Below are 27,332 nucleotides of genomic sequence, written 5' to 3'. Positions count from 1 at the left end.
CTATAGGGTAACTATAAATATTATATATATATGATTATGAAAGATGTGGTAGCCCGTCTTTTTCGACATAACATGATGTGTGTGCTGTAGTTTAAAAGTCACACATTTCGTGTTACGTAGAAGGATATGGTCTCTAGAAACTTGATGGTCAACGAACTAACACTACCTGTATATCGCAGATCAACACCATTGTAGCTGATTACATGACCAAGGAGCTGACACCTAATCATTTGAGTATTTAAACAGGTTCAACTATAGGGTAACTATAAATATTAAATATATGATTATGAAAGATTTAGTAGCCCGTCTTTTTCGACGTAACATGATGTGTGTGCTGTAGTTTAAAAGTCACACATTTCGTGTTACGTAGAAGGAGATAGTCTATAGAGCCTCGATGGTCAACTAACTGCTGCCCAAGACCTCTATAGCCGACCTTCCCACCAAAGAGCTGACGCCTAATTTATTCATCGATTGTTTATAAAGGTGCAACTATAGGGTAAATATAAATATTACAAATATGATAATGAAAGATGTAGTAGACCGTCTTTTTCGACGTAACATGATGTGGGTGTTGTAGTTTAAAAGTCACACGTTTCGTGTTATGTAGAAGGAGATTGTCTCTAGAAACTTGATGGTCAACGAACTAACACCACCTGTATATCGCAGATCAACACCATTGTAGCTGATTACCTGACCAAGGAGCTGTGACCTAATTCTTTGAGTATTAATATTGGTGCAACTATAGGGTAACTATAAATATTAATAATATGATTATGAAAGATGTAGTAGCTCGTCTTTTTCGACGTAACATGATGTGTGTGCTGTAGTTTAAAATTCACACATTTCGTGTTACGTAGAAGGAGATGGTCTCTAGAAACTTGATGGTCAACGAACTAACACCACCTGTATATCGCAGATCAACACCTTTGTAGCTGGTTACCTGACCAAGGAGCTGACACCTAATTCTTTGAGTATTTATATAGGTGCAACTATAGGGTAACTATAAATATTAAATATATGATTATGAAAGATGTAGCAGCCCGTCCTTTTCGACGCAACATGATGTGTGAGTTGCAGTTTAATAGTCACACGTTTCGTGTTATGTAGAAGGATATTGTCTCTAGAGCTTAGATGATCAACAAACTAATCACCACCTGTATGTCACAGATCAACACCTTATTAGCCGATGAACCGACCAAGGAGCTGACACCTAATCATTTGAGTATTTAAACAGGTTCAACTATAGGGTAACTATAAATATTAAATATATAATTATGAAAGATGTAATAGCCCGTCTTTTTCGACGTAACATGATGTGTGAGTTGCAGTTTAATAGTCACACGTTTCGTGTTATGTAGAAGGAGATTGTCTCTAGAGCTTAGATGATCAACAAACTAATCACCACCTGTATGTCACAGATCAACACCTTAGTAGCCGATGTACCGACCAAGGAGCTGACACCTAATCATTTGAGTATTTAAACAGGTTCAACTATAGGGTAACTATAAATATTAAATATATGATTATGAAAGATGTAGTAGCCCGTCTTTTTCGACATAACATGATGTGTGTGCTGTAGTTTAAAAGTCACACATTTCGTGTTACGTAGAAGGAGATGGTCTCTAGAAACTTGATGGTCAACGAACTAACACTACCTGTATATCGCAGATCAACACCATTGTAGCTGATTACATGACCAAGGAGCTGACACCTAATCATTTGAGTATTTAAACAGGTTCAACTATAGGGTAACTATAAATATTAAATATATGATTATGAAAGATTTAGTAGCCCGTCTTTTTCGACGTAACATGATGTGTGTGCTGTAGTTTAAAAGTCACACATTTCGTGTTACGTAGAAGGAGATAGTCTATAGAGCCTCGATGGTCAACTAACTGCTGCCCAAGACCTCTATAGCCGACCTTCCCACCAAAGAGCTGACGCCTAATTTATTCATCGATTGTTTATAAAGGTGCAACTATAGGGTAAATATAAATATTACAAATATGATAATGAAAGATGTAGTAGACCGTCTTTTTCGACGTAACATGATGTGGGTGTTGTAGTTTAAAAGTCACACGTTTCGTGTTATGTAGAAGGAGATTGTCTCTAGAAACTTGATGGTCAACGAACTAACACCACCTGTATATCGCAGATCAACACCATTGTAGCTGATTACCTGACCAAGGAGCTGTGACCTAATTCTTTGAGTATTAATATTGGTGCAACTATAGGGTAACTATAAATATTAATAATATGATTATGAAAGATGTAGTAGCTCGTCTTTTTCGACGTAACATGATGTGTGTGCTGTAGTTTAAAATTCACACATTTCGTGTTACGTAGAAGGAGATGGTCTCTAGAAACTTGATGGTCAACGAACTAACACCACCTGTATATCGCAGATCAACACCTTTGTAGCTGGTTACCTGACCAAGGAGCTGACACCTAATTCTTTGAGTATTTATATAGGTGCAACTATAGGGTAACTATAAATATTAAATATATGATTATGAAAGATGTAGCAGCCCGTCCTTTTCGACGCAACATGATGTGTGAGTTGCAGTTTAATAGTCACACGTTTCGTGTTATGTAGAAGGATATTGTCTCTAGAGCTTAGATGATCAACAAACTAATCACCACCTGTATGTCACAGATCAACACCTTATTAGCCGATGAACCGACCAAGGAGCTGACACCTAATCATTTGAGTATTTAAACAGGTTCAACTATAGGGTAACTATAAATATTAAATATATAATTATGAAAGATGTAATAGCCCGTCTTTTTCGACGTAACATGATGTGTGAGTTGCAGTTTAATAGTCACACGTTTCGTGTTATGTAGAAGGAGATTGTCTCTAGAGCTTAGATGATCAACAAACTAATCACCACCTGTATGTCACAGATCAACACCTTAGTAGCCGATGAACCGACCAAGGAGCTGACACCTAATCATTTGAGTATTTAAACAGGTTCAACTATAGGGTAACTATAAATATTAAATATATGATTATGAAAGATGTAGTAGCCCGTCTTTTTCGACATAACATGATGTGTGTGCTGTAGTTTAAAAGTCACACATTTCGTGTTACGTAGAAGGAAATGGTCTCTAGAAACTTGATGGTCAACGAACTAACACCACCTGTATATCGCAGATCAACACCATTGTAGCTGATTACCTGACCAAGGAGCTGACACCTAATCATTTGAGTATTTAAACAGGTTCAACTATAGGGTAAATTTAAATATTAATTATATGATTATGAAAGATGTATTAGACCGTCTTTTTCGACGTAACATGATGTGTGTGCTGTAGTTTAAAAGTCATACGTTTCGTGTTATGTAGAAGGAGATTGTCTCTAGAGCTTCGATGGTCAACAAACTAATCACCACTTGTATGTCATAGATCAAAACCATTGTAGCTGGTTACCTGACCAAGGAGCTGACACCTAATTCTTTGAGTATTTATATGGGTAATATATTTAAGATCCTGATATCTACATATCTGCCCCTGGCTACGGTATTTATATCTATAGGATCCTACGATTCTTCCTGGATATCTTATATTTCACTGGTCGTTCCCCCGACCACGTTACATATTGTTGGAGGCGCCGTAGCCTGTAATAATTACAGTTATATTTGGTTCCTAGGATTTTGATTCAGTTTTAATAAATTTATAATTTTAAGTAGTTTAAAAAATTTTTTTTTTGTCTTTAGTAAAAATTTAAGTAATTAATACTGCCAATAGGTTTTAATAGGAATTTTAAGTTTTAAGAGAGATAATTGAATTTAAAGGAAATAATTATTATAAGTGAAATACAGTTTTGAATAAAGATAGTGTAAGTGATTAATACTGACAATAGGTTTTAATAGGAATTTTAAGTTTTAAGAGAGACTATTGAATTTAAAGAAAAAATTTAATTTTAAGTGAGATAAAGTTTTGAATAAAGGAATTTTAAGCGATTAATACTGACTATAGGTTATAAGAGAAATTTTAAGTTTTAAGAAAGATAAACGAATGTGAAATAAATAAATTTAATTATAAACCAGAAAAGTTTGAAATAACGAGTTTTGAGTGATAATATTAAGCATAGATTTTAAGTATTAAGGGTATTAAGGTAACAATATATTAGTATATATGTTAGAATATAACGAATTGTTTAAAATTTAAACATACACAAAAAATAGGTTAGGAAAGTTAACCATAGTTAATCTATTTAGAACGAGTCTTTTTTTTATTAATAGTGGTAGATAAATAATGGAATTTAAAATAATAATCCATCAACCACAAACTTTTATGGGAAAAATGGGAGTGGACGTTGATTCTTTTATAGAAAATTTTGACTTAGCTGCAATAATAAATAACTGGGGCGAAACAGAAAAAATTACGTTGTTACCATTATATTTAAAAGACTCGGCATCAAATTTTTTTAAATTAATAAAAACCAAAACACCAAACATAAACTGGGAACGGACTAAAAAACAAATAAAGGAGAAATTTACTAATATTGGGAATGATAAATTACTTAGAATACAATTAAACCAAAGAAAGTTAATGAAAAACGAAACTTTAAATGAATTTATAGTAAATATGATGGAACTTTGCTATAAAATTAATCCAAACAGGATAGAGGAAGAAATTTGCGAGAAAATATTGGCGGGTTTACCAGATGAAATATACAATAAAATAGACATTTTAGACAACACAAACATAACAAAAATAACAGCAAATTTAAAAAGATATGAATTAGCAAAACTGGTTAGAAAAACAGATGAAAAACAAAATTCAACTGTAGATAAATTAAATGAAGAGATAAATATTCTAAAAAAACACATTCAACAATTAACCACAGATATAAGGGATAAACCGGTACAAAATCATATACCAAATTATACCAATGGAGCTAATAACAATAATAGCGAAGTTTATGATCAACAATTTCCAAATCAATATTTTTCACCGTATTTTAATCCAAACCAACAAAACTCTAGATTTACATACAATCAAATTAGTCAAAATATACCAAATACATTTACACAACAAAAAAATCAGTATCAAAACTATCAACATTGGAACCCTCCGAGGCCGATACCAACGTGTTATGGATGTGGCAAGGTGGGACATATTAAGAAAAATTGTTACAACCAAAAAAAAACTAAAAGTCCTGCAGGCACCTGGGCCTGTGAAGGGTATATTTCCAAAAATCAGGAATTACAATAGTATAACTAATGAAATAAATCATGTAATATATAGTTGCTACAAAATAAACGAACAAATAAAACATAAAATTGAAATATTAGGAAAAATTAATGACGAACCGACATTACTACTGTTAGATACAGGAGCCAGCGTGACAGTTATAGATAAAAAAATGACATTACTTGATAATATTAAGCCAATTAACGATATAGATTTGAAAACAGCCAATAATTCAAAATTAAACATTATAGGCTCAACGATAATTAAAATACAAATAGCATCGCTCATAATACACCATCAGGCAGTGGTAGTAGATAGTTTATGCTCCCCAATCTTATTAGGTTTAGATTTTTTGAAAAAAACACAAACAGCCATGGATTTAAAAGACAATATTGTATTATTCAGATACGATGATCAAGAAGTAAAATTACAAATAGAAACTCGGGAAATAAAAAACGATATACAGGGAACCGAAATACAAAACTTTTCCCACGAAATATTAAACGAATATCAACAATTTTTATTGCTTGATAATAATTCACAACATTTTAACCATAGATACGAGGAAATAACTGGCGATTCGTTCAGCGATCGGTCAAGTGACGCAATCGCTCACTGCGTCAGCGAATGCCTAACGATAAACCATGGTATCGCTTTACAGTTTCGTAAAAAATTTAACAATATCGATAATTTGATTTTACAAAGAAAAAGAGTAAGGGAAATCGCATTCATTAAAACAGAAAAACAATGGCTATTATATTTAATTATAAAAAACCACTATTACGAAAAACCAACATACGTTAATATATTCGCCACATTACAAAACCTGAGAACATTTTGCTTAGAACAACAAATTAAAAGAGTAGCATTACCTAAAATATGCGCAGGACAAGACGGAAAAGAATGGCCCGTTATCTCCAGTATGCTGAGGTTCATATTTCGAAATACGTGCATAACAATATCTATTTATGACATAAACCAGTCAATATTAAATAATAATGAAACCACTAACATAAACAAATCAAAATTAAATAATAATGGAACTATCGACAAAATTAATAATAATGGAATGGGATTTTTTTTTGCCGACAATATTAACCACACACTGAGGGAAAATATTTTATTAGATACGTCATACTTAAACAAAATCGAGGAAGTACCGTCTGGCGGCGATTGCGGTGCACATGCACTACGTGTTTGCTTGAGAGAAGAAGGGCTAGAGGTATCCACTATAGAAATACTAAAGAAAATTAATATACCAAATACAAAATCAGGATATCATATTATGACAGAGGATGATTTAGAATATTTAGCAGACCATTTTAATAAAAATATAACAATAATTTCAAAACACAAAAACGCAGATAATAACGCATTAAATACCGCTATAATATACTGGAAAAAGAACCGACCGACGATAGGAGTAATTCATGAAAATAATCACTGGAATCCAGCATTAATAAATCGAGAATCATCACCATTCACCTTACATAACACATGCATGTATACAGTTATACCCGATATAAATACTATTACAAAACACATAAACAGGTACTTAGACGAATGTCACGATCGATTAAGTTTATCCTATCTTAACAAAAAAAAATACTCATTAGATAAATGTAACATAAACAGTCCCATAGAAATAAAAAATAATGACGTAAACAAAACACCGATTATGTGGTACACTCAGTTTTGCCAGGATTGTGAACATCTGTCAACATCTGAGTCGGCATTAAAATCTCACGAATATTTGAATCATCCTTACTGGACTAAGGCGGAAAAGTAATGTTTTGCGATGTATGCGGAACGAATATTAGAGAATATCGTAATATACTAATGAATGAAAACGAAAAAAATTTAGTAGATACACATAAAAAAACAAAATTCCATCATATAAACAGTTTAAAATTAGCTAATCTGAAAAATGATAATGAAATGTCAAACTATGATAATGTACTATATATTGACAAACAAAACACGGACGAACTTGACATAAATCCGAAACCATCCCAATTACAACAGACACAATTAAAAATAATTTTGAATATATATTATAAAGATTGCTTTGCCAAACACTCAAGGGACTTAGGGGCGATAGACGTAGGAGATATACCTATGTCAACAACAACAACAGAACCTGTTAATTTACTACCATTTATATTAGCGTTAACAGAACAACAGGAACTACAGAGGCAAATTAATGAATTATTAAAATCCGGTCTAATAACTCTATCTATTTCCTCATACACCAGCCCGGTATTTCTAGTGAACAAAGCAGACAGTTCAAATAGATTAGTGATCGATTATAGAAAATTAAATAAACAAGTACCACATCAAAATTTTCCAGTAACTCAAATGCAAACGGTTTTCGATTATTTAGAAGTAGCAACATTTTTTAATATAATGGACATGCAACAGGGATTTCTGAATAATTCTATTAGGAACAACAGATAGATACAAATTAGCATTTATAACACCATTCGGGCTGTATGAATGGACACGGTTTCTATTTGGTTATAAAAATTCACCACGACAATTTTCAAAAGCAGTAGCAAAAACTCTCGCCGGATTATTATATGTTGGAACTATTAACTATTTTGATGATATTATAAATTATGCAAAAACATTTGATGACCTATTAATAATACTACAGAAATTATTACAACGAATAAGAGAATCTGGATTTAAATTAAAAACTACCAAGTGTAAATTCGGATATTTCGAACTTAAGATACTCGGGAAAATAGTAAATCAGGACAGAATTAAACCGAATTCCGAAGGTCTGGCTGCAATAAAAAATTGTCCAACTCCCAAAACAATAAAACAAACACGGAGTTTCTTAGGTTTGTGCAATTTTTTTAGAAAATTTATCCCTCAATTTGCAGAATTAGTTTCACCGATAACTGATCTAACGTGGGGACATTATGACACAATAACATAGGAGACGAGTTACCAAAATTACTGGAGGAAAAGTTTCAAAAAAATAAAAAACATTATGATTCACGCAAAAAACAAATCAGATTACAAATAGTAGGGGAAAAAGTATAAGTAAAGATAGAAAATAAAGGGTCAAAATTTGCATACAGATACAAATATCAGATGTTACATATGTAGTAGAAATAACTAAGAATGGACAATTAATTAACGACTATAAAAACGTTAGTCAACTAAAAAAAATCGAGAAAATAAATAAATAATATAGGTAAGAAAACGGTTAAGCGCATTATATTTCTATTTTAATTCGTATTTATTGCATGTTAATATAAATATTATACAGTTTAGATACGTAGTAATTAGCATAAGATATACAATATATAACCACACAAGTGTTTAAAATATAAGGAGATCGCACTTATTACATTAATGATATATATTTTTTTTTTTTGTCACCTGAAATTTAATATACAAGAAGTCACACTGCACCATAATTTTAAATATGTCACTACTTATGACGATAAAATATCAAATTAACATTTGGTAACGTGACTCTTATGAACAATTGTACGGGAAAAATAAAAATTATAATAACAAAAATAATTACAATAAAAAACGGCTTTAATTAAATCTGGTTAATACAATAACTATACAATAATTCTAAGGATATTTTTATAACGTTAACCTAAAAGTCAAGTTTCAGATACCTACAGGAGAAGTCAAATACCAGTATAGTGGAGTTAACCAACCTAACTTAACCAACAATATTCAGATTATATAATTAAATATAGATTAAGGTTATTGTATTAAAACTATTATATTAATTTTGGGATAAATGTTTATATCTTTTATTTTTATTTTTTTTTTAATATTATATTAAATTATTTTGGGTATTTGTATCATCAGACATACTCATATTGTCGATTATAACTATTAAATAGAAAAATTATTAAGTAACAAAACAAAAAATAAAATATAATCAAATGTATAGAGTGTAATACAAACACTATTTGGATAAATAAAAAGTATTGGCCTCTGGCATAGTAGAAATACTTGCAAGCAAATACTTATAATACACAAATAGTCTGCACTTTGTTAATAAAGAAATATTGTGTTGGAGGGACATCCAGTTAAAATAGAGTTTAGTAATGATAATTGACAATATGGGGAATATTAGTTAAGAATAGAGATAGTAGAGTTTACTAAAGTATAGTATATAGGATGTGAAAAAAAAAATTTATTGTTGTAAAATATAATAAAAAAATGTAAGTTTTCAAACATATCAACTAACCAATCCATGAAGAAGCATTGTTCAATCACAAAAAAACTTCAATCAACAGTCCACCTTCACCATATTCAATCAATCCAGTCGGACAAGGGATAAAAACAATGTTTATATTTTAAAATTTTTTTTTTTTTTTCTAAAGGGAGGGGGTAATGTAACAATTATAAATATAAATATGTTACATGACACCTATGTATATAATACGAACTTGTAACGTCTCCTCTTCACCTGGGCTCTTCCCCGTTCCGGTGTCGTTCTGTTTATATTAACGAGGTCTCGGAGACTCGACCTCGGTGTGTGATATTATTACTAGGGATCAGGGTTACCTTATGTGAAGCAAGTACTCAACGTAATGTATATATATATATATCTGTTATTGATGTATTATTATTATTTACTACAAGTTACAATATTGAAATATACTTATAAATTATAACTCCGGGCTACCGATCGGGCCATGGTGTGTCGTGGGTGCCGATGTCCAAATGTGGGTTGAGCTGGTCGTCCGCAGGTCCTCTTCAGGTCGTTGTCAGCCCTCGAGTTCCACTATCGACCACCAACCATGACTCTTCATTCTTGACCATCCAACTATCAACCGCCGACCCTATTCTATCGACTACCTCACTGTCGACTCTATCAGAACTCACTCTCGCCAGGCGTCCAGGTCGGTTATTTACACGATGTGAGCTAAACATCGCGTCAGCATAATATATATTTCATATATATATATTCACATTTGTCATTACTAACACTCAGCATATTAGCCGTGCTCAACGTAGGGAGTAATGTACGATGTCGATGATCGTTACATGTACCCCTTGTCCATTTAAATCTGGACCCCAGATTTGGGAAGTCAAGCAACGGTAGCTGTGTTAGTGGTAGTGTTGTATTTTCTGATTTCATGTTCATTGTTCATCCAGTAGCAAAGAATAACGGTACTCCAACCTCCTCCGACTGTATTTTCTTGCTTGGACTGTGAAACATGAATTTTTTAGGTATACAAACACCAAGCCACCAAGGCAATGGTCATGCGTATATAATAATATTAATAATATATGCTCATTGTATATTATTGCTTGATAACTTCTGGATAGTGAAGTGGATTGTCGTTGGCTCTTCCGTCCTTGAATACCGACACCCACGGCTGTCTTCACTTACCCCTTTCAGTTGCCTCGAGTTAGTTAAAATTTAAGTATGCAGTATAAAGACATTTTTTTTTTTTTTTTATATATATATATATGTATATAAGAAATAGTGTTTAATTTCATACAAATTACATTGAAGATGGTACATGAAATATATTATAAGGTTACAAAAACATTGCAAGTAGGTACTATTAACATTTTTTTTTTTTTTTTTTTATCACTATTATAATAAATGTTCATAATACATTATAACATGTTTGAATTCAAAAATAGCATACAAAACAATGTACAAATATTTGTTTTGTTCAACTTAATATATAATTTAAATTACAATAATAAAAAAATTTTTTTTTTTTTTTTTTTTTCTGATATAATAATATACATTTAAATATTATACTCAAGTTATGTCTAGTGTTTTAACTAGTACAAAACCTAATTACATAATTTAGTACATAATTTTTATTAATCAAAACTGTACTAGTTAACTATAAATAAACTCAACAGTAGAGCACCAATTTTTGGCTAAACTTGGATTGGTTGCTAATTCAATAACGCAGTATTTTTACATTAAAAATGTATTTTTTCAAATTTTCTTGGGAAAAAGGTTTAAATTCACATTTTACACCAAGTTAAGAATTATTAATTCGATTAATAGGTATTCTATTGTATTAAAATAATAATAAAAATGATAGTATAAATATCGTAGGTATAGACGATAACTCCATAATCAAGGTGTATCAATACACCTTGCTATAATATAATTTATAAACCTAATCAATTATTACCTGTAATAAATAATAATAATAATAATAAACATACCATAATTGAATAAATTGTTAAAAAAACATTGACACGTTATTTTAATTATTATGGTACACTAGTCATATCATATATTATAAATATTAAATATATTATTTAAATTTCAAAATCCTTGTTTAGAAATAGTGTTACCTATATAGTTATGACTGAATAATGACGATTAAGCAAATGGTTAACAAAAAAAAATATTGTACATGAATTGTAATGGATGATAAAATAGTATGAACAATTAATATTTAATATGATAAATATTACACAAATTATGCACTAATATAGTATTAGATGTAATATTAAAAATTTACCAAGTAATTTTCAGTCGCTGAGCCATTATTCACCATATTATTGTCTATTCAATTGGTACATTAATTATATTATATTATCTCCGTGTAGCCCTCTACCTCTGGTTCTGTTAACCATTTCCCTTGGCCCTCTCTCTCCTCTACAATATAATTTTATTTTAGTAATAATTGTATGTATTACCAAATATCCTACGAGAGCCCCTATTAAATACAATCCATAAATGTATAAATCCTGATAGTTATTGGTTACGACGTTTTCTAATTCTTTGTCTATATCATCTACAATTTCGTCTAATTTTTGGGCGGATTGGTGTAAATTTTTTAATTCTGGCATTTGAAAGTTAATCTTTTTTAAATTTGTTTTTGAATTCTGTATTTTGTCTATTTTCAAACCTAATTCAGAAACATTTAATAAGGATATGTCTGGATTTATATTAACTGATATATTTATATTTTTGATTTCCTCTCCTGATGACTTAAGTATCACTGTTGGTGTATATAACGAGCATGAATATGGTAACCTAATAGTCCCTGTCCCTTTTAAAATATGAAACGTTGTTGACGTAGAACAAACTAAGGTGGTTTGTATTTCCGTAGCTACCCAATATAAAAATGTGTTTTTTGTTTTTAGTTTTTCAAAGTAAGCATTATTATGATAGATATGGTGCACAGTACATTGTTTCGGAAGTACAGTATTATTCGTCAATTTGAGAAGCTGTATTTCGCACAACGGGTATGATCCCAAATAAACCGGCATATCTAAAGCACAATATTTTATAGTAACCCCTAGAGTGCATTTATTGTATTCAATATCAGAATACGATATAAAATGTTGGTTATCAGATGAAATTGCTAGATATGGATTATTGGGCTGGATAAATATAAATTGTAAATTTGTTAGTTCTATTGGCATAGGCCATATCTGAAATAAAGTATAAATCTCTGGAGTACATATAGGAAAATTTATAATAAAAATTAATTGAAAATTTGAAAATTTAGTAGTCACTTTTATAAGTTTCATAAAACCTTCCAGTGATGAATTAGTGTCAATATTTATTGGTAAGACTTGATTTACAGGTAATTCTCGCTGTATATTTTCCAAAATTGTTTTCAACTGAATGCTATTAAGAACTAGTGGGTGTAGTGTATTTTGATGTGCTAGTAGTAAAGCATCTAATAATTCTTCTATTTCAAGGGAAAAACTTGTCAAAATGAAATTAAAATTTGTTAAGTAATTAATTAATTGCTGATTTACTTGAAGCTCTATTAGATCATTTTTCCTAACATTAATTTTATCTACCAAATCGTTATATTCTCGTTGTAGTTTTATGAAATTTTGTGAAATCGTTGATGATACATTCGATATCTGATTTAATGATGATTGAACTAATTTTACTTGCGACTTCATAGTAACTAGAGTATTTTTATTATTTTTTTTATTCGTATTTAATTCTTGTTGTATTTGTTGAAAATCGTTGTCTCCCACTACTCCGAAAGCCCAGTTTTCAAATTCTCCTATTGCATTTATTAAACCCCTCTTTATTCTTACACCATCCTGTAAAGACATAAGTGTTGTATATCGTTTCAATAGTTCCGTCTTAGTTATTTTTAACGTTGAATTAAAGTTACTGCATATATTTGAAACATTATGTTTGTTGACGGAACATAATCTATCATTGTAGTTCATTAAATTATTAATTTCATCAAATTTCTCAACAAAAACGGAAATGTTTACATGTGTTAGTAAGTTAAATTCACTCGAATATACTCTCATTTTATAAATTGGTTCATAATAAATACCCGATCCATGTCCTTGGTAGTTGTCGATAATTGTCTCTTCTGTTTGCAACGTATCTGGTATTATCACGCTTAATGCTAGAACAACTGTAACTATTGCGAACATTTTACAATTTATTAGATTATAAAAATTAAAACGAAATGATTAATTATAATATAGTATAAAGATTGCCGATTAAATATTATTAATGTTAAATATTAAATTACAATTTTAAAAACGATAGTTATGACACATTGTTCATTGACTGTCGTAGTCACGCTCTAGGTGTGTTATTATAATATCATTCGCTAATGTATACGCTATATATATATCCTTACTTATAATATTAATAATATTATAATATATGCCCATGAATGAAATTGTGCTGAATTAATATTTATGTTGTTCACTCATTGACCTATATTTATTCAGCTAAAATGCCAAACTGTTAAAAATTACGTTATATACCTACACTATAATATTATATTAAAATCTATCGTTAGGAAATGAAGTGATGAACACACACATTTTTTTTTTACAAACAACTTAGCTTCGTTAATATTGCTTAACAATATTAAGAAATTAAGTAGTTGTGAAATATATTATGGTGGTCTCTCGACAGTAATATTATTTACAACGTGGTAAATAATATGTTGTGAGAGACCATATTGTCTTCTTATATTTTTAAATATACCTAATTAAATTGTCCAGGAATAAAAATACTCCTTAAACATGTTTTGATTTCTATTTACATATTACATATTATAAATAACTATAATAAAATGTTCAAGTAATTATTATTTCTAACTATAATAGTACACGTTTTCTATTTGCGATCGATCTCTATACTTTTTTATTAATTGTTGAATATGTTTTTTCTCAGCTTGTTTTTTTCCGTTTTTATCTATTTCGATTAAATAAGTAACTGGGTTGATTTTCTTTAATATTGTGTGGGGACCCTAGCTCATATCTATCCGAAAATGTATTTTTTCTTGTATTAATCTTTGCTGTCGTGAGGTAGATTTTGGTCGACTTTTTGAAATGCCGTATAAGGTTTTATATTTCTATCTTGGCAAAGAATATTTGGATTGTTTGAATTTAATAAAATGTGTTTTATTTCGAGAACTTCGGTCAATGGACAATTTGCGCGTTTCAAGTCGTTTTCATTGTTTATTACCTCGGTTTCGGGTAACTTGATTGCTTCTAACATTTTCCTTTCCCTTAGCAAAGCACGAGAAGTATGAAGAGAACGAAAATCATGCGTAAAAGTAACTTGTGTCATTTCTAGGTCGGGATTATCATATTTTTTGTCATAACATCCTGGTGTCCAATGATCATTTTCAAAAAAAACTACTAGAAATTTCCTACCTGGTTTATAAAACCCTAAACCTGCAGTTTTTTTAGAATTTTCGTAATTTGGGCATATGATTATTAAATTGAAATTATAAAAATCAGCTACTGCTGCTACGTCCTCACCGTCTAACCAAATTGGTTTTTCGTGTAAATTTAAATCAAGTAAATGGGAAATGGTTTCTGCTGTTACATAAATATTTTCGTGCGCCAGCATTACTGTCAACGCATATATTGCACAAAATCCGTCTCCCGGGACCTCAATCAACTTACTACTACATCTAACAATTTCACGTAACGTTGGCTGAATTAATATTAAATTTCTCATTTTTTCAATTTTGTTGTCATTATCCGTATCCCTATTTAATGTAGTTTCATCAACTATTTTTTCAATTTTCAATTTAATATTATCTGACGTTCTACGTTTTTGATCGAATTCCAAAACAACTAAACCTTTATCACCTGTTAAAACTATCTGTTTATTAACAAAATTTATTTTGGCTTGATATAATTCTAAAAAGTCTGTACCTATTAAACTAGGTCCAACTAAGTTCCTAACTACCATGCATTTAATAAGGAATTTAATATTTTCGAACACAACAACTGTATTAATAATACCAAGTAGTTCTAAATCGGAACCGTTTGCCGTAATTAGCTTTACGCAATCGATTGCCTTTGGAGTGATTCCTACTGGTAAATTGTCAGCATTAATTATAGACGCAGTGGCCCCTGTGTCTATTACAAAATTATGTTCTATGTTTTCAATTTTGCCTACTACCTCAAGTCTTTGACCTGGTTCGAATGCTGCCGGAAGCGAGGTCGGATTACACGTCGTTATACATTTTTTTATCGTATTGTCATTATTTTTTTGCTTTTCAACAGTTACTGAATTTTTACTTGCGAATTTGTGATGAATATTATGGTCACTCATGACTGCTACTTTTTTTTCATTGAATAAACTATCTATATTATAATCGTCTATGTCAGTGTTTTTATTAATATCAATTTCATTGTGTTTATCGTTAATTTTTAAGTTTTTTAATTGTTTTGGAATTGGAAATAAGGTTTCGTCATTTTTATATTTTTTCGCTATTATTGTTTTCAACAATGTTGTACTAGAAATGGTATCGTTAGAATTTTTTTGCTGGCATAGAGGGAGTCTAACCACTCTCTCTTGCCTTAATAGTTTTTTTTGATTACTATGAAAATATGTTTTATTCAAATTACGTGTATCATTATCAGGCACCTGACTGATAGTGTGCTGATTCATCACGTTATTTACGTCTACATTATTTTGATTGATACCATTTGTAGCATGCGATGGATTTTGATAATTTTGGCCTACGTTTTGTTCGTTAAAATTTGCACCTTGATTACTATTATACACATTATTTTTATAATATTGCTGACTTTTTTGGTTAGGCCTATTTTTATACCTATCATCCCACTTTGGTTGTTATTATTATTACTATTAAAATGATTTGGAGGGTTATATGTATTTTTTCGATAGAAGTGTTTATTAGGATCTATATATTGATTCGGTCTAATTTCATTATTTGTGTTGTAATTATTATTTGGATAAAAAGTATTGTTTGGGTGATAATTTTGATTATTAACATAATCGTTTGGAATAAATGAATTATTTGAACCATAGTTTTGATTACTAAAATTGTTGTTTGGATAAAATGAATTATTTAAATTCTGTTTTTGATTACTATAACTATTATTGTTATTATTGCATGGGTCGTAATTGCACATATTATTATTGAATGCATTGTTTGGATTATTTTGAAGATTGTGATATGGGCTAGGACTATTCACATGCATATTATTATTAAATTTCTTTTTCTGGTTAAAATTTCTATTACCATTGTTAATATTATTTAATTTAAATTTTAAAAATTCATTTTCTTTCCTAAGAGTGTCAATATCTACGGAATTTATATTTTGAAAATCTGTGTGCATCAATTTCGAATTTTCTATTTTCTTTAAATTAATTTCCAAATTGTCTAAAGTGTCATTATTCATAATAGTTACGGTGTTATAATATTCTGGTGTAAGTGCCTCTAATATTATATCAATTTTCTCGGTTTCAGGAATGGTGCAATTTGTTTGACTGATTAAGTATAAAATATCTGCTAAGAACTCCGATATTGTTTCTGTCGATTTTAATTTTTTACTTCGTAATTTGTTTCTTAACATACGATTCCTAGCCGGCGATGCAAATTTTTCCTTAAATATTTGTTCTATTTCATCAAAAGTCGGATATAAGTTATTAATTGTTAATGTCTTGTATAATTTATAAGCGGAATTTTTTAAATATAATGGCAAGTAAGTTAGTTTTATTTGCGGAGACCACTCATTAGCAGTAGCTACCACGTTAAAGTACTCGAAAAATTCTAAAACGCATTCATCGCCCGAACCGTTGAAAATATTAGGTACAAATTGTTGAGGTCTTGCCATTTTATTTTAGGTAATAGGATAAAGGTATCTTTCCAAATTTCGAATTTTCAAAAAAATCTCCTAAATTATTCTCATCGATTTGTCGTAATATGCCGATCAATTCTGTTGCATTTATTTCTGAATCGAAGTGTTCATTTAAAAATAAAATATTTAATTTTGTTACTTTAGCAATCTGATTATTAGTATTTCGTTTAATATAAAATTTGACATCCATTAAGAATTATTAGGCCAATAACTTCACATAAGATTCACATGACACCCAACAATAATATCACAACACAAGGGGTGTACCTTAGAATCGAAATTTTTCTCGAGAAAAAACAAAATATAATTTCTAAAAAAAAATCGGGACTCCAGGGACGGGCGCCTCCACCAACTGTAACGTCTCCTCTTCACCTGGGCTCTTCCCCGTTCCGGTGTCGTTCTGTTCTTATTAACGAGGTCTCGGAGACTCGACCTCGGTGTGTGATATTATTACTAGGGATCAGGGTTACCTTATGTGAAGCAAGTACTCAACGTAATGTATATATATATATATCTGTTATTGATGTATTATTATTATTTACTACAAGTTACAATATTGAAATATACTTATAAATTATAACTCCGGGCTACCGATCGGGCCATGGTGTGTCGTGGGTGCCGATGTCCAAATGTGGGTTGAGCTGGTCGTCCGCAGGTCCTCTTCAGGTCGTTGTCAGCCCTCGAGTTCCACTATCGACCACCAACCATGACTCTTCATTCTTGACCATCCAACTATCAACCGCCGACCCTATTCTATCGACTACCTCACTGTCGACTCTATCATAACTCACTCTCGCCAGGCGTCCAGGTCGGTTATTTACACGATGTGAGCTAAACATCGCGTCAGCATAATATATATTTCATATATATATATTCACATTTGTCATTACTAACACTCAGCATATTAGCCGTGCTCAACGTAGGGAGTAATGTACGATGTCGATGATCGTTACAAACTCTACCGTATGTACGATTAACTGCTGACCGATACATTAATATTAAAACACACACATAATTGTAAGGCCCATGGCCAACACACACAATTTATTAGTAAGTTAGTTCGGTGTGCACCTTAGACCTCAATACACACTACGATTACCGGACTCCGTATGACTGCGATACAGTTACATAGTATAATAGAACATAGTTGATATATTTGTGAGTATTAATATTTGTAAGTGTTTAGCAGACAATAAAACATAATTATAACTGAAAAGGAATCCTAGTAATTTAAATATATTTAAGATCCTGATATCTACATATCTGCCCCTGGCTACGGTATTTATATCTGTAGAATCCTACGATTCTCCTTGGATATCTTATATTTAACTGGTCGTTATATTCAATCAATCCAGTCGGACAAGGGATAAAAACAATTTTTATATTTTAAAATTTTTTTTTTTTTTTCTAAAGGGAGGGGGTAATGTAACAATTATTAGTAATTATTATAAGTGCTGTACTTTAAAAGTCACACATTTCGTGTTACGAAGAAGGAGATGGTCTCTAGAGCTTCGATGGTCAACAAACTGCTCAGAACCAGTATATCGCAGATCAACACCTTTGTAGCTGATTACCTGACCAAGGAGCTGACACCTAATTATTTGAGTATTTATAAAGGTGCTGTAACGTGGTCGGGGGAACGACCAGTTAAATATAAGATATCCAGGTACATAAAATGTTGACTGAATGTGTATATTAGCATTTTCTATTGACCATAATATTTTACAAATATTTTGAGTTGTTTACGGATATTCTCAGTTTCCATTATTTTAGGTTTTTTTTCTATAAATATCAATTAAATTTTATTTGTTGGGTAAAAAAGCTTGAAAATGTAATACAAGGCTCCTACTATATTGTTACAATGGCATTTGAAAAATATTAAAAAACCTTAGTCACAGTTTTTATTTATAAGCATTTAAAGTTCAAATATTGACAAATTATGAAAATTAGCAAATTATTTTGAGTTGAGAATTCATAAAAATTTTTCTTTTTCAATCTAAGATTTGAAAATGTAATACAAGATTATCCATAAGTTTGTCTACCTTTATCAAAAAAAAGTCTACAAGAAAGTCAAATTAAATTTTTATGATCATTTGAAATTCATATTTTTACAACATTTGATATTCACTGGATTTCTCGTGTAACGACTTTCTTATTTTGTTGTAATTATAGAACGTATGACTGTAGATACTTGAAAATTTCACTGACTGTTTATATTAGCATTTTCTGTACACGGTAAAATTTTTAAAATAATTTGACTCTTTTTGAGCTGTTTACGGACATTGTCAGTTTTCAATTTTTTTATTTTTTTTCCTATAAATATCAATAAAATTTTATTTGTTGGGTAGAAAAGCGTGAAAAATTAATCCAAGGCTCCTGATATATTGTTACAATAGCAGTTGAAAAATGTTAAAAATACAAAAAAAAAACACACATCATTGTAAAATCAATACATTCATCGCTTTGCTCAGAATCTAAAATTGAAAATTGAAAATGTCCGTAAACATTTTAACACGAGTCAAAAATTGTATCAGGTATAGAAAATATTTGACTTCCAGTCCTTTCCATTTTTAGATTCTGAGCGAAGCGATGAATGTATTGATTCTACAATGATGTGTGTTTTTTTTTTTATTTTTTTTTTTTATTTTTGTGTCTGTCATTACCTTTTAGGACAGTAAAAGTGCTTGGATTTTCTTCAATAGTAACTTTTCTGATAGGAAAGTGAATCTAGTTGGTACTTTGGGGGTCAAAAGTAAAAATTTCCCAGTTGTTTTCTAAAGCGACTTGAAAAACAAAAGAAAAATTAAGGAAAAACGGGAATTTTTACGCAAAATCTGTTTTTGAGAAATTCGATTTTGGTTTTTGGTGTAACTCTAAAACAAATGACCGTAGGGACATGAAATTTTGACTGAATGTTAATATTAGCATTTTCTATACACCATGAAATTTAGATAATATTTTGACTCTTTTTGAGCTGTTTACGGATATTGTCAATTTCCATTTTTTTTTCTATAAATATCAATAAAATTTTACCTCTTGAGTAAAAAAGCTTAGATATTTAATAGAAAGCTCCTAGGTTATTGTTTCAAAGGCAGATGAAAAAAATTAAAAATCCTTAGTCACAGTATTTATTTATATGCATTTAAAGTTCAAATTTTGACAAAATACGGAAAAATCACGAAAATTAGCAAATTATTTTGAGTTGAGAATTCATAAAAATTTTTCTTTTTCAATCTAAGATTTGAAAATGTAATACAAGATTATCCAAAACTTTGTCTACCTTTATCAAAAAAAAAGTCTACAAGAAAGTGAAATTAAATTTTTATGATCGTTTGAAATTCATATTTTTACAACATTTGATACTCACTCGATTTCTCATGTAACAATTTTCTTATTTTATTGTAATTAAAAAACGAATGACTGTAGATACTTGAAAATTTCACTGCATGTTTATATTAGCATTTTGTATACACTATAAAATTTAGAAAATAATTTGACTCTTTTTGAGCTGTTTACGGACATTGTCAATTTTAAATTTTTTTAGTTTTTTTTTCTATAAATATCAATAAAATTTTATTTGTTTGGTAAAAAAGCGTGAAAATTTAATATAAGTCCTGATATATCGTTCTAATAGCAGTTGAAAAATATTAAAAATACATAGGCACAATTTTTTTTATAAGCATTTAAAGTTCAAATTTTGACAAAATTTATCAAATTTATAATTTATTAATTATTTTGTAGTTAAAATGTATAAAATGTTTATCTTTTATCGCTAAGGATTGAAAATTTAAAACAAGGTTCCACGTAAATAGGTTAAATATAAATTACTTTATTCACAATAATATCATCAAATATACTTAGTAATATCATAGGCTGACTGACCGTTTCCGCTCAGAATATATATCTTATACAATGATATTATATCATTGAATTCGAATTTAACACCATCCATTACAGTGACTCACTTGTAACCTACTGTACAGCAGAGCGACATCCACTTATCCACCTTTTTCTAGTTATTGTTTCCGATAAATGTTAATGAAATCGTATTTGTTAGATCAAAAAGCTTAAATATTTAAAGCGAGGATCCTCACACATTTTTATACATCATCAGCTTAAAAATATTAAAAATATATAGGTAAGACTTTATTTATAGGCATTTAATGTTCAAATTTACTACTTGCTTTGTTGTTAAAAATTATAAAATGTTCAATTCTTATAGCTAAGGTTCCACGTAAGTAGTACAATATTCTGTAACCAAAAAATTTAAAAATATATTTATACTGTTTTTTTTTTAAAGTTATTTTAAGTAAAAATTTGAACGAAATTACATATTAAAACCAAGAATAACGATTTTAGTTATTTTGTTGTAATTTAAAAATACTATTCGTGGGTACTTGAAGCTTTTAAAATGTATTTTTATATTATTTACACATAATGACATTTTCAAATGCAATTTTTCTCGCAAAAGTTTATTTAAGTAGTTATTTACTGTAGAACTAACGCCTAATAAACTATAATCAAGTTTTAAACAACATCAAGCTCATATTTTTGCACCAAATTCTTATTTGACTGTTGTTAGGGTGCCCAGTTGCTCTAGTTAAAATGTATACCACCTGAGCGCGTATCTGTTCTGAGCAAACAAAAGAGTAAAATATTTTAAATATTTAAATTTGACGGTTCGGTTATTTATTCCAAGCCAATAGGATATGATATTTTCTTCCATGATACTGATATAAAGCGTTTCGTTTCTGTAATGGGGGTCTCGGGGACATGAAAACTGATTTAGCGCTCCTAATAGGGAACAACTTTATCTGTGACGTGGCATTTTTATTTTTTTTGTGTAGCAATTACCAATAAATTTAATAAAAAAGATAAAAAAATCCTAATGTTTACAAACTGATAACTTTAATTTTACTCATTTCAACCAAATAATAAAAACGCCAAAACACAGATAAAGTTGTTCCCTATGCGTTGTGGAATTTTGGTAATTCTATTATAAATACCAATGGAGTGGTTCTGTCCCGCGCAAAACAGTTTTTTGCTTTGTTGTACATTTGTAAGACGGAGACAACTACGCATGCGCATGATATAACTATAATAATGTTAGTTATATCATGCGCATGCGGGTGTCGCGTCCTATTAAGAAATACGGAGTATGTTTCGAATTAAATATTTATAAACCTGTGGTCCAGTTTATCTTAGTTCGTGCAGTCTTTTCAGCAACAGTTATTGTAGTCATTATCAAATATCAATTGCCTCATGGTCATGAGCCATGACAAATTAGATAATAAACATATCGAGTAGGTCCAGGACTAGAGGTAGTTTATTTATTAATTTAATTCATGAATAGTTCGTCATAATTTGCCTTTGCACACTGGACTCGAATATCTAATCTATCGAGAACTGTTTGTTTTCTTTTCATCGTCTACAAACGGACGAAGAAACCATTTATCAATCCTGTCGTGGAGTCGTCCTAACTGTGTGATCCAACTCAAGACGCTGATCGTACATCTGTTTTTATTTATTCATCAGGTAAATAATTAATTCAACAACATATTATACGCAATAACTTATTTACGACGCGATATTCGATTTTAAATTAATACTACTATTATAAATAATTTTCAGTGACATTAATAATTGCTACCCTTATGTATTTTCCTATATACCTACCTATGTTTACTTTGTGTTTATTTTTATGTTCTTTAACATGAGTATCTTTTGGCACCAAGACTGTAATTAACAAACTAGGTATAAGAAAAAATGTAAAAAGTTGTAAGTCAAGTCCGCAGGGGCCCCCACACGAGCATGCCAATTATTCTTTAAAATAAACGCTAATAACATATTTTTTTTAAATTAGGGTCGTTCAATATTTTTGTTTGAATTTATAAATAAGTTAAAGTATATGCATGTATGCTATCTAGTTAAATGTCTTCAAATTTCAAATCAGGGACATTTCCTCTATATTAATAAAATGTATTTATTTAATATTTAGGTACATAACCAAATTAATAAAACATTATGTAACTTATAATATAACCTATAGATATAAACAATATATATAGATATAAACAAAAAAAAATAAATAAATAGAGTTCAAAATATCCAAAGTTAGTCCTGGGTAAGCCATAAGTAGTGCAAGCTACAACACAAATAATTGTGACTGACCACAAGTTTAAGTGCACCAATGCACCATCCAAGTTGTTTTATTTTTTTATTAAATTATTTTTTTTCCATACAAATTACAAATCATTTTTAAAAAATTTGTTTTGTTAAGTAAAAGAGTTTACAACAGTTACTTATAGATTAGAAATTCACTGGTAGGTTTTAATCTGGGCCTGTATACACGACTGTAGAGTATATTCAATCTGTTATCTTTAAATAATAGAAACCTAAAATTTGATTTATTATGTTTTGGTGCATGGGGGGAAAATTCTGTACCATCAAAAAATCTGAAGTCCAGGGTGGAAATATGTATAACTAGCTATAAAAATAACTTATAACAAATACAAATCAGGACATAGATAATAATATGTTATTAGTAGGTATCTATACAAATATAGACGGTTTGATTTTTTTACAATTGTATATTTTAACAATATTTTACCTAATTAATTAATTTTTTTTTTTTTGTTATAACTTATAACTTTTATTCTAGATCTTATCAAACATATTCAGTAGTATTATTAAAATAATTGTTACTTAAGTAGTCAAACTTTTAAGGTACCACCATGTATGACTTCCCCCAATCAAATCTCATCAAATTTACTTATTATATAACATTTAAATACAGATTGTAAATATATACATATATGTTCAATAAAAAAAAAGTAGCCATAACTCGATTACTGAAATAGTTTTGGAAATAATCAAATTAAACAATGTATTAGTTTTGTGTTCTTATTAAAATACCATTCTGTTTTAGAATAAAATGGATTATGTATACCTCAACTAACTACTAAGAGCCTTAATAGTATTACTCTCGGTATTACTATTAGTAATCTATACCTATCACTAACATTGTGCATTGTGAGTAGAGGTATTGGACACTAATAAATATTAAGTTACTGAGTGATTGATCTACACAATTATATAATATATATGTATAGTAAATTAAAGTTATAGTTTTTACTACCACCAACCCTCTTTATCACTGAACCGACCTTAATTTACAGGGTCCATCTATAAGTAAAGGAGAGTTAAACAAATTCGGATACCACATCCTCTTAAGTATTAATTATTAATACTTAAAAGAATGTTTCACCAGCATTAATTGTTGTCTCTGACTTACTAATGCATACTAAACCAAAATATTTGTCTTGCAGATCCAATTTTGTTAGGTTCGCTTAAATATTAGAGTAAATTTACTTATTATCAAACTTAAATATAGAAACATTATACATTGTGTTCTTTCATTGGTTTTTTGCAATATTTTAACTTTTAAGTGAGTTATGAGTATATAAAATATTAATATTTGAAAATGCTCATAATTCACTTAAAAATTAAAGTATAGTTAACAACCAACGAGAGAACACATATGTCAGGTAATGTTCCTACATTTAAGCTTGATAATAGGTCAATTAAATCTAATATTTGAAGTTGCAATGACAAGTTACAACATTTATAATTAAAAATCATTAATTATTATTAATTACTAAAAAAAAGTATTGTATAAAAAAAAATATGTTCTACTAATCACTCAATAAAAAAATGTCACAATGAAAATATTTAATATAACATTTTTAATTTTTATATGGTAGGTAATAAATTGTTATTTATGACTCTTATTAATTCATTATTATTATTAATTTTGTTTAGAAAAATGAATAAAGCCATCAAAATAGATCCAATAGATATGTCTGCATACTCAAGTTCATCAAACAAACATCCAGTCGCTATTCTAAATGAATATGCAGCCAAACATCACCTTGTTCCTCATTACACTCTCATACACAATGGTTCTTCACTAAGTATAGTCAGCTTTAAATATACTGTGAATCTGGATAAATTTGTAGCTGAGGGCGAAGCGATTTCCAAAAAACAAGCCAAGCTTTTGGCAGCTTCAAATCTTCTTAAAAAAATTATCAATGATAAACCCCAGTTATTGAATACTGATTTTAATGAGTGCGCAATCTCTCCATATGATAACAATATTAAACAAAACGCTTTTTTTACAAAAATGAATAGAGCCATTGAAGTAGATCAACAAGATATGTCTGCATACTTAAGTTCATCAAACAAACATCCAGTCGCTATTCTAAATGAATATGCAGCCAAAAATCACCTTGTACCTCATTACACTCTCATACACAATGGTTCTTCACTAAGTATAGTCAGCTTTAAATATACTGTGAATCTGGATAAATTTGTAGCTGAGGGCGAAGCGATTTCCAAAAAACAAGCCAAGCTTTTGGCAGCCTCAAATCTTCTTAAAAAAATTATCAATGATAAACCTCAGGTATTGAATACTGATTTTAATGAGTGTGCAATCCCTCAATATGATAAAAATATTAAACTTAACTATATTGGAAAATTGTTTGATATGTGTTTACATAAAAATATCAAATTGCCTGAGTATAATTTAGTTAAAGAAGAAGGACAAGACCATAATAAACTATTTACTATCAGTTGTCATGCAGGTCAAATGATTGAAACAGCAACATGCAAAACCAAAAAGCAAGCCAAATATTTAGCCGCTTTTCAAATGGTAAACAGTTTAATGTCCTGTGACATTGTAGTAGAAAAGTGTCAGAACGTATCAGGCTCCATACAAGCCCAAGGAAAGCTCAATACGAAATCATGGCTGATGAAAAAATCTATAACCAAGCATTCAACCTGCGAAGATTATCATTTGGTTCTTAAAAAAACTGAATGGAAAAAATCAGATACATTAAATATGGTTGTTAATCAGTATTTAAAAAATGGTGGATTAGATTTACCTGATCCTTATAACATTTTTAAGAAAATTATCACTGAAAGTAAAAATATGCACTTCATTTTTAAAACCGAAAAGATTAAATCGAATTTTAATAATTATTATTGGTGTACTTATGCTTTAACTGATGTATACCCTCATGTTTACGGTTGTGGTGTGGATACAAATTCTGAAATGGCCCAAGACATTGCTTTAAAAGAGTTACTCATTGGTATTTGTATATTATTAAAATAAAAACATTTGTTTTCTTTTTATACTGGTGTTATTTAATAGGCTAAGCATAATTTAAGCATCGATTTCTGTGCTAACTCTTATGCCAATGCCTGATTTAATTTATTTCAAATCTACTGTACCCGACATGAATCGCGATATAAGCGATTATTTTACAGATAGTTTAGTTTTAAGGAAAAGAAAAGAATTAGGTATGAACACAGTTGCTAACTTACATTTTCAATTTTGTACAATAGACTAGTTTAACACATTACACAAGAGACAACAACTTTCTTGAAGTATTTTTCATGGACCATGATTATTATAATATACCTTATTTTAAATTAAACAAAAATGTATAGTCATATCAACATTTAGTATATCTAAGTTCATAACTGTTAGGTATATTAATTTAACAACTTATATACAAACAAGTAATACCTACTGTACCTAATCCACCATTTCCAGTAATCCACAGTTCATGTAATATTACTTAATTTACTAGACTGGAGAGACTATACGGAGGGATCATCCCCTTGCCTCCATATACCCCCTCTTCAAATATTATGTCCTTTGAATATGTAATACTGCAAATATTGTAGATAGTATAAGTACCTAGTTACTAAATTAAAATATTTACATAATATCTATTTATAGTCTACTTTAATATCTGAGAGGTAAGATAGATTAATTCATATAATAAAACTTAACACCTAGTACACTAATACAGAATATTTTGTTTATACAGTAGATTCTTATTATGTTGAACGTCGATATCTCAATTACTTTTTTGTAATCTCAAACTCAATTGAAATAACCATTGCAAAAAACTCAATATCTCAAACTTTTTTCTGTTCCCTTTGAGTTTCGACATAACGAAAAA

At 29.6% G+C, this 27,332-nt stretch overlaps 1 protein-coding gene across 1 annotated transcript; it reads left to right on the top strand.

The window, feature by feature from the left end:
* The first annotated feature begins 22,467 nt into the window (after positions 1–22,467).
* On the top strand, positions 22,468–26,652 carry LOC132936652 (uncharacterized). The gene is made up of 2 exons (XM_061003408.1): positions 22,468–22,836; positions 25,123–26,652. The coding sequence occupies exon 2, from the start codon at positions 25,127–25,129 to the stop codon at positions 26,471–26,473; it is 1,347 nt and encodes a 448-aa protein (XP_060859391.1). The 5' UTR covers positions 22,468–22,836; positions 25,123–25,126; the 3' UTR covers positions 26,474–26,652.
* Positions 26,653–27,332: the final 680 nt, after the last annotated feature.

The sequence above is a fragment of the Metopolophium dirhodum genome, chromosome 1 (assembly GCF_019925205.1).
Source record: "Metopolophium dirhodum isolate CAU chromosome 1, ASM1992520v1, whole genome shotgun sequence".
NCBI lineage: Eukaryota > Metazoa > Arthropoda > Insecta > Hemiptera > Aphididae > Metopolophium > Metopolophium dirhodum.
The sequence above is the reverse complement of the archived record's forward strand: the minus strand, read 5'-3'. Positions and strand labels throughout refer to the sequence as shown.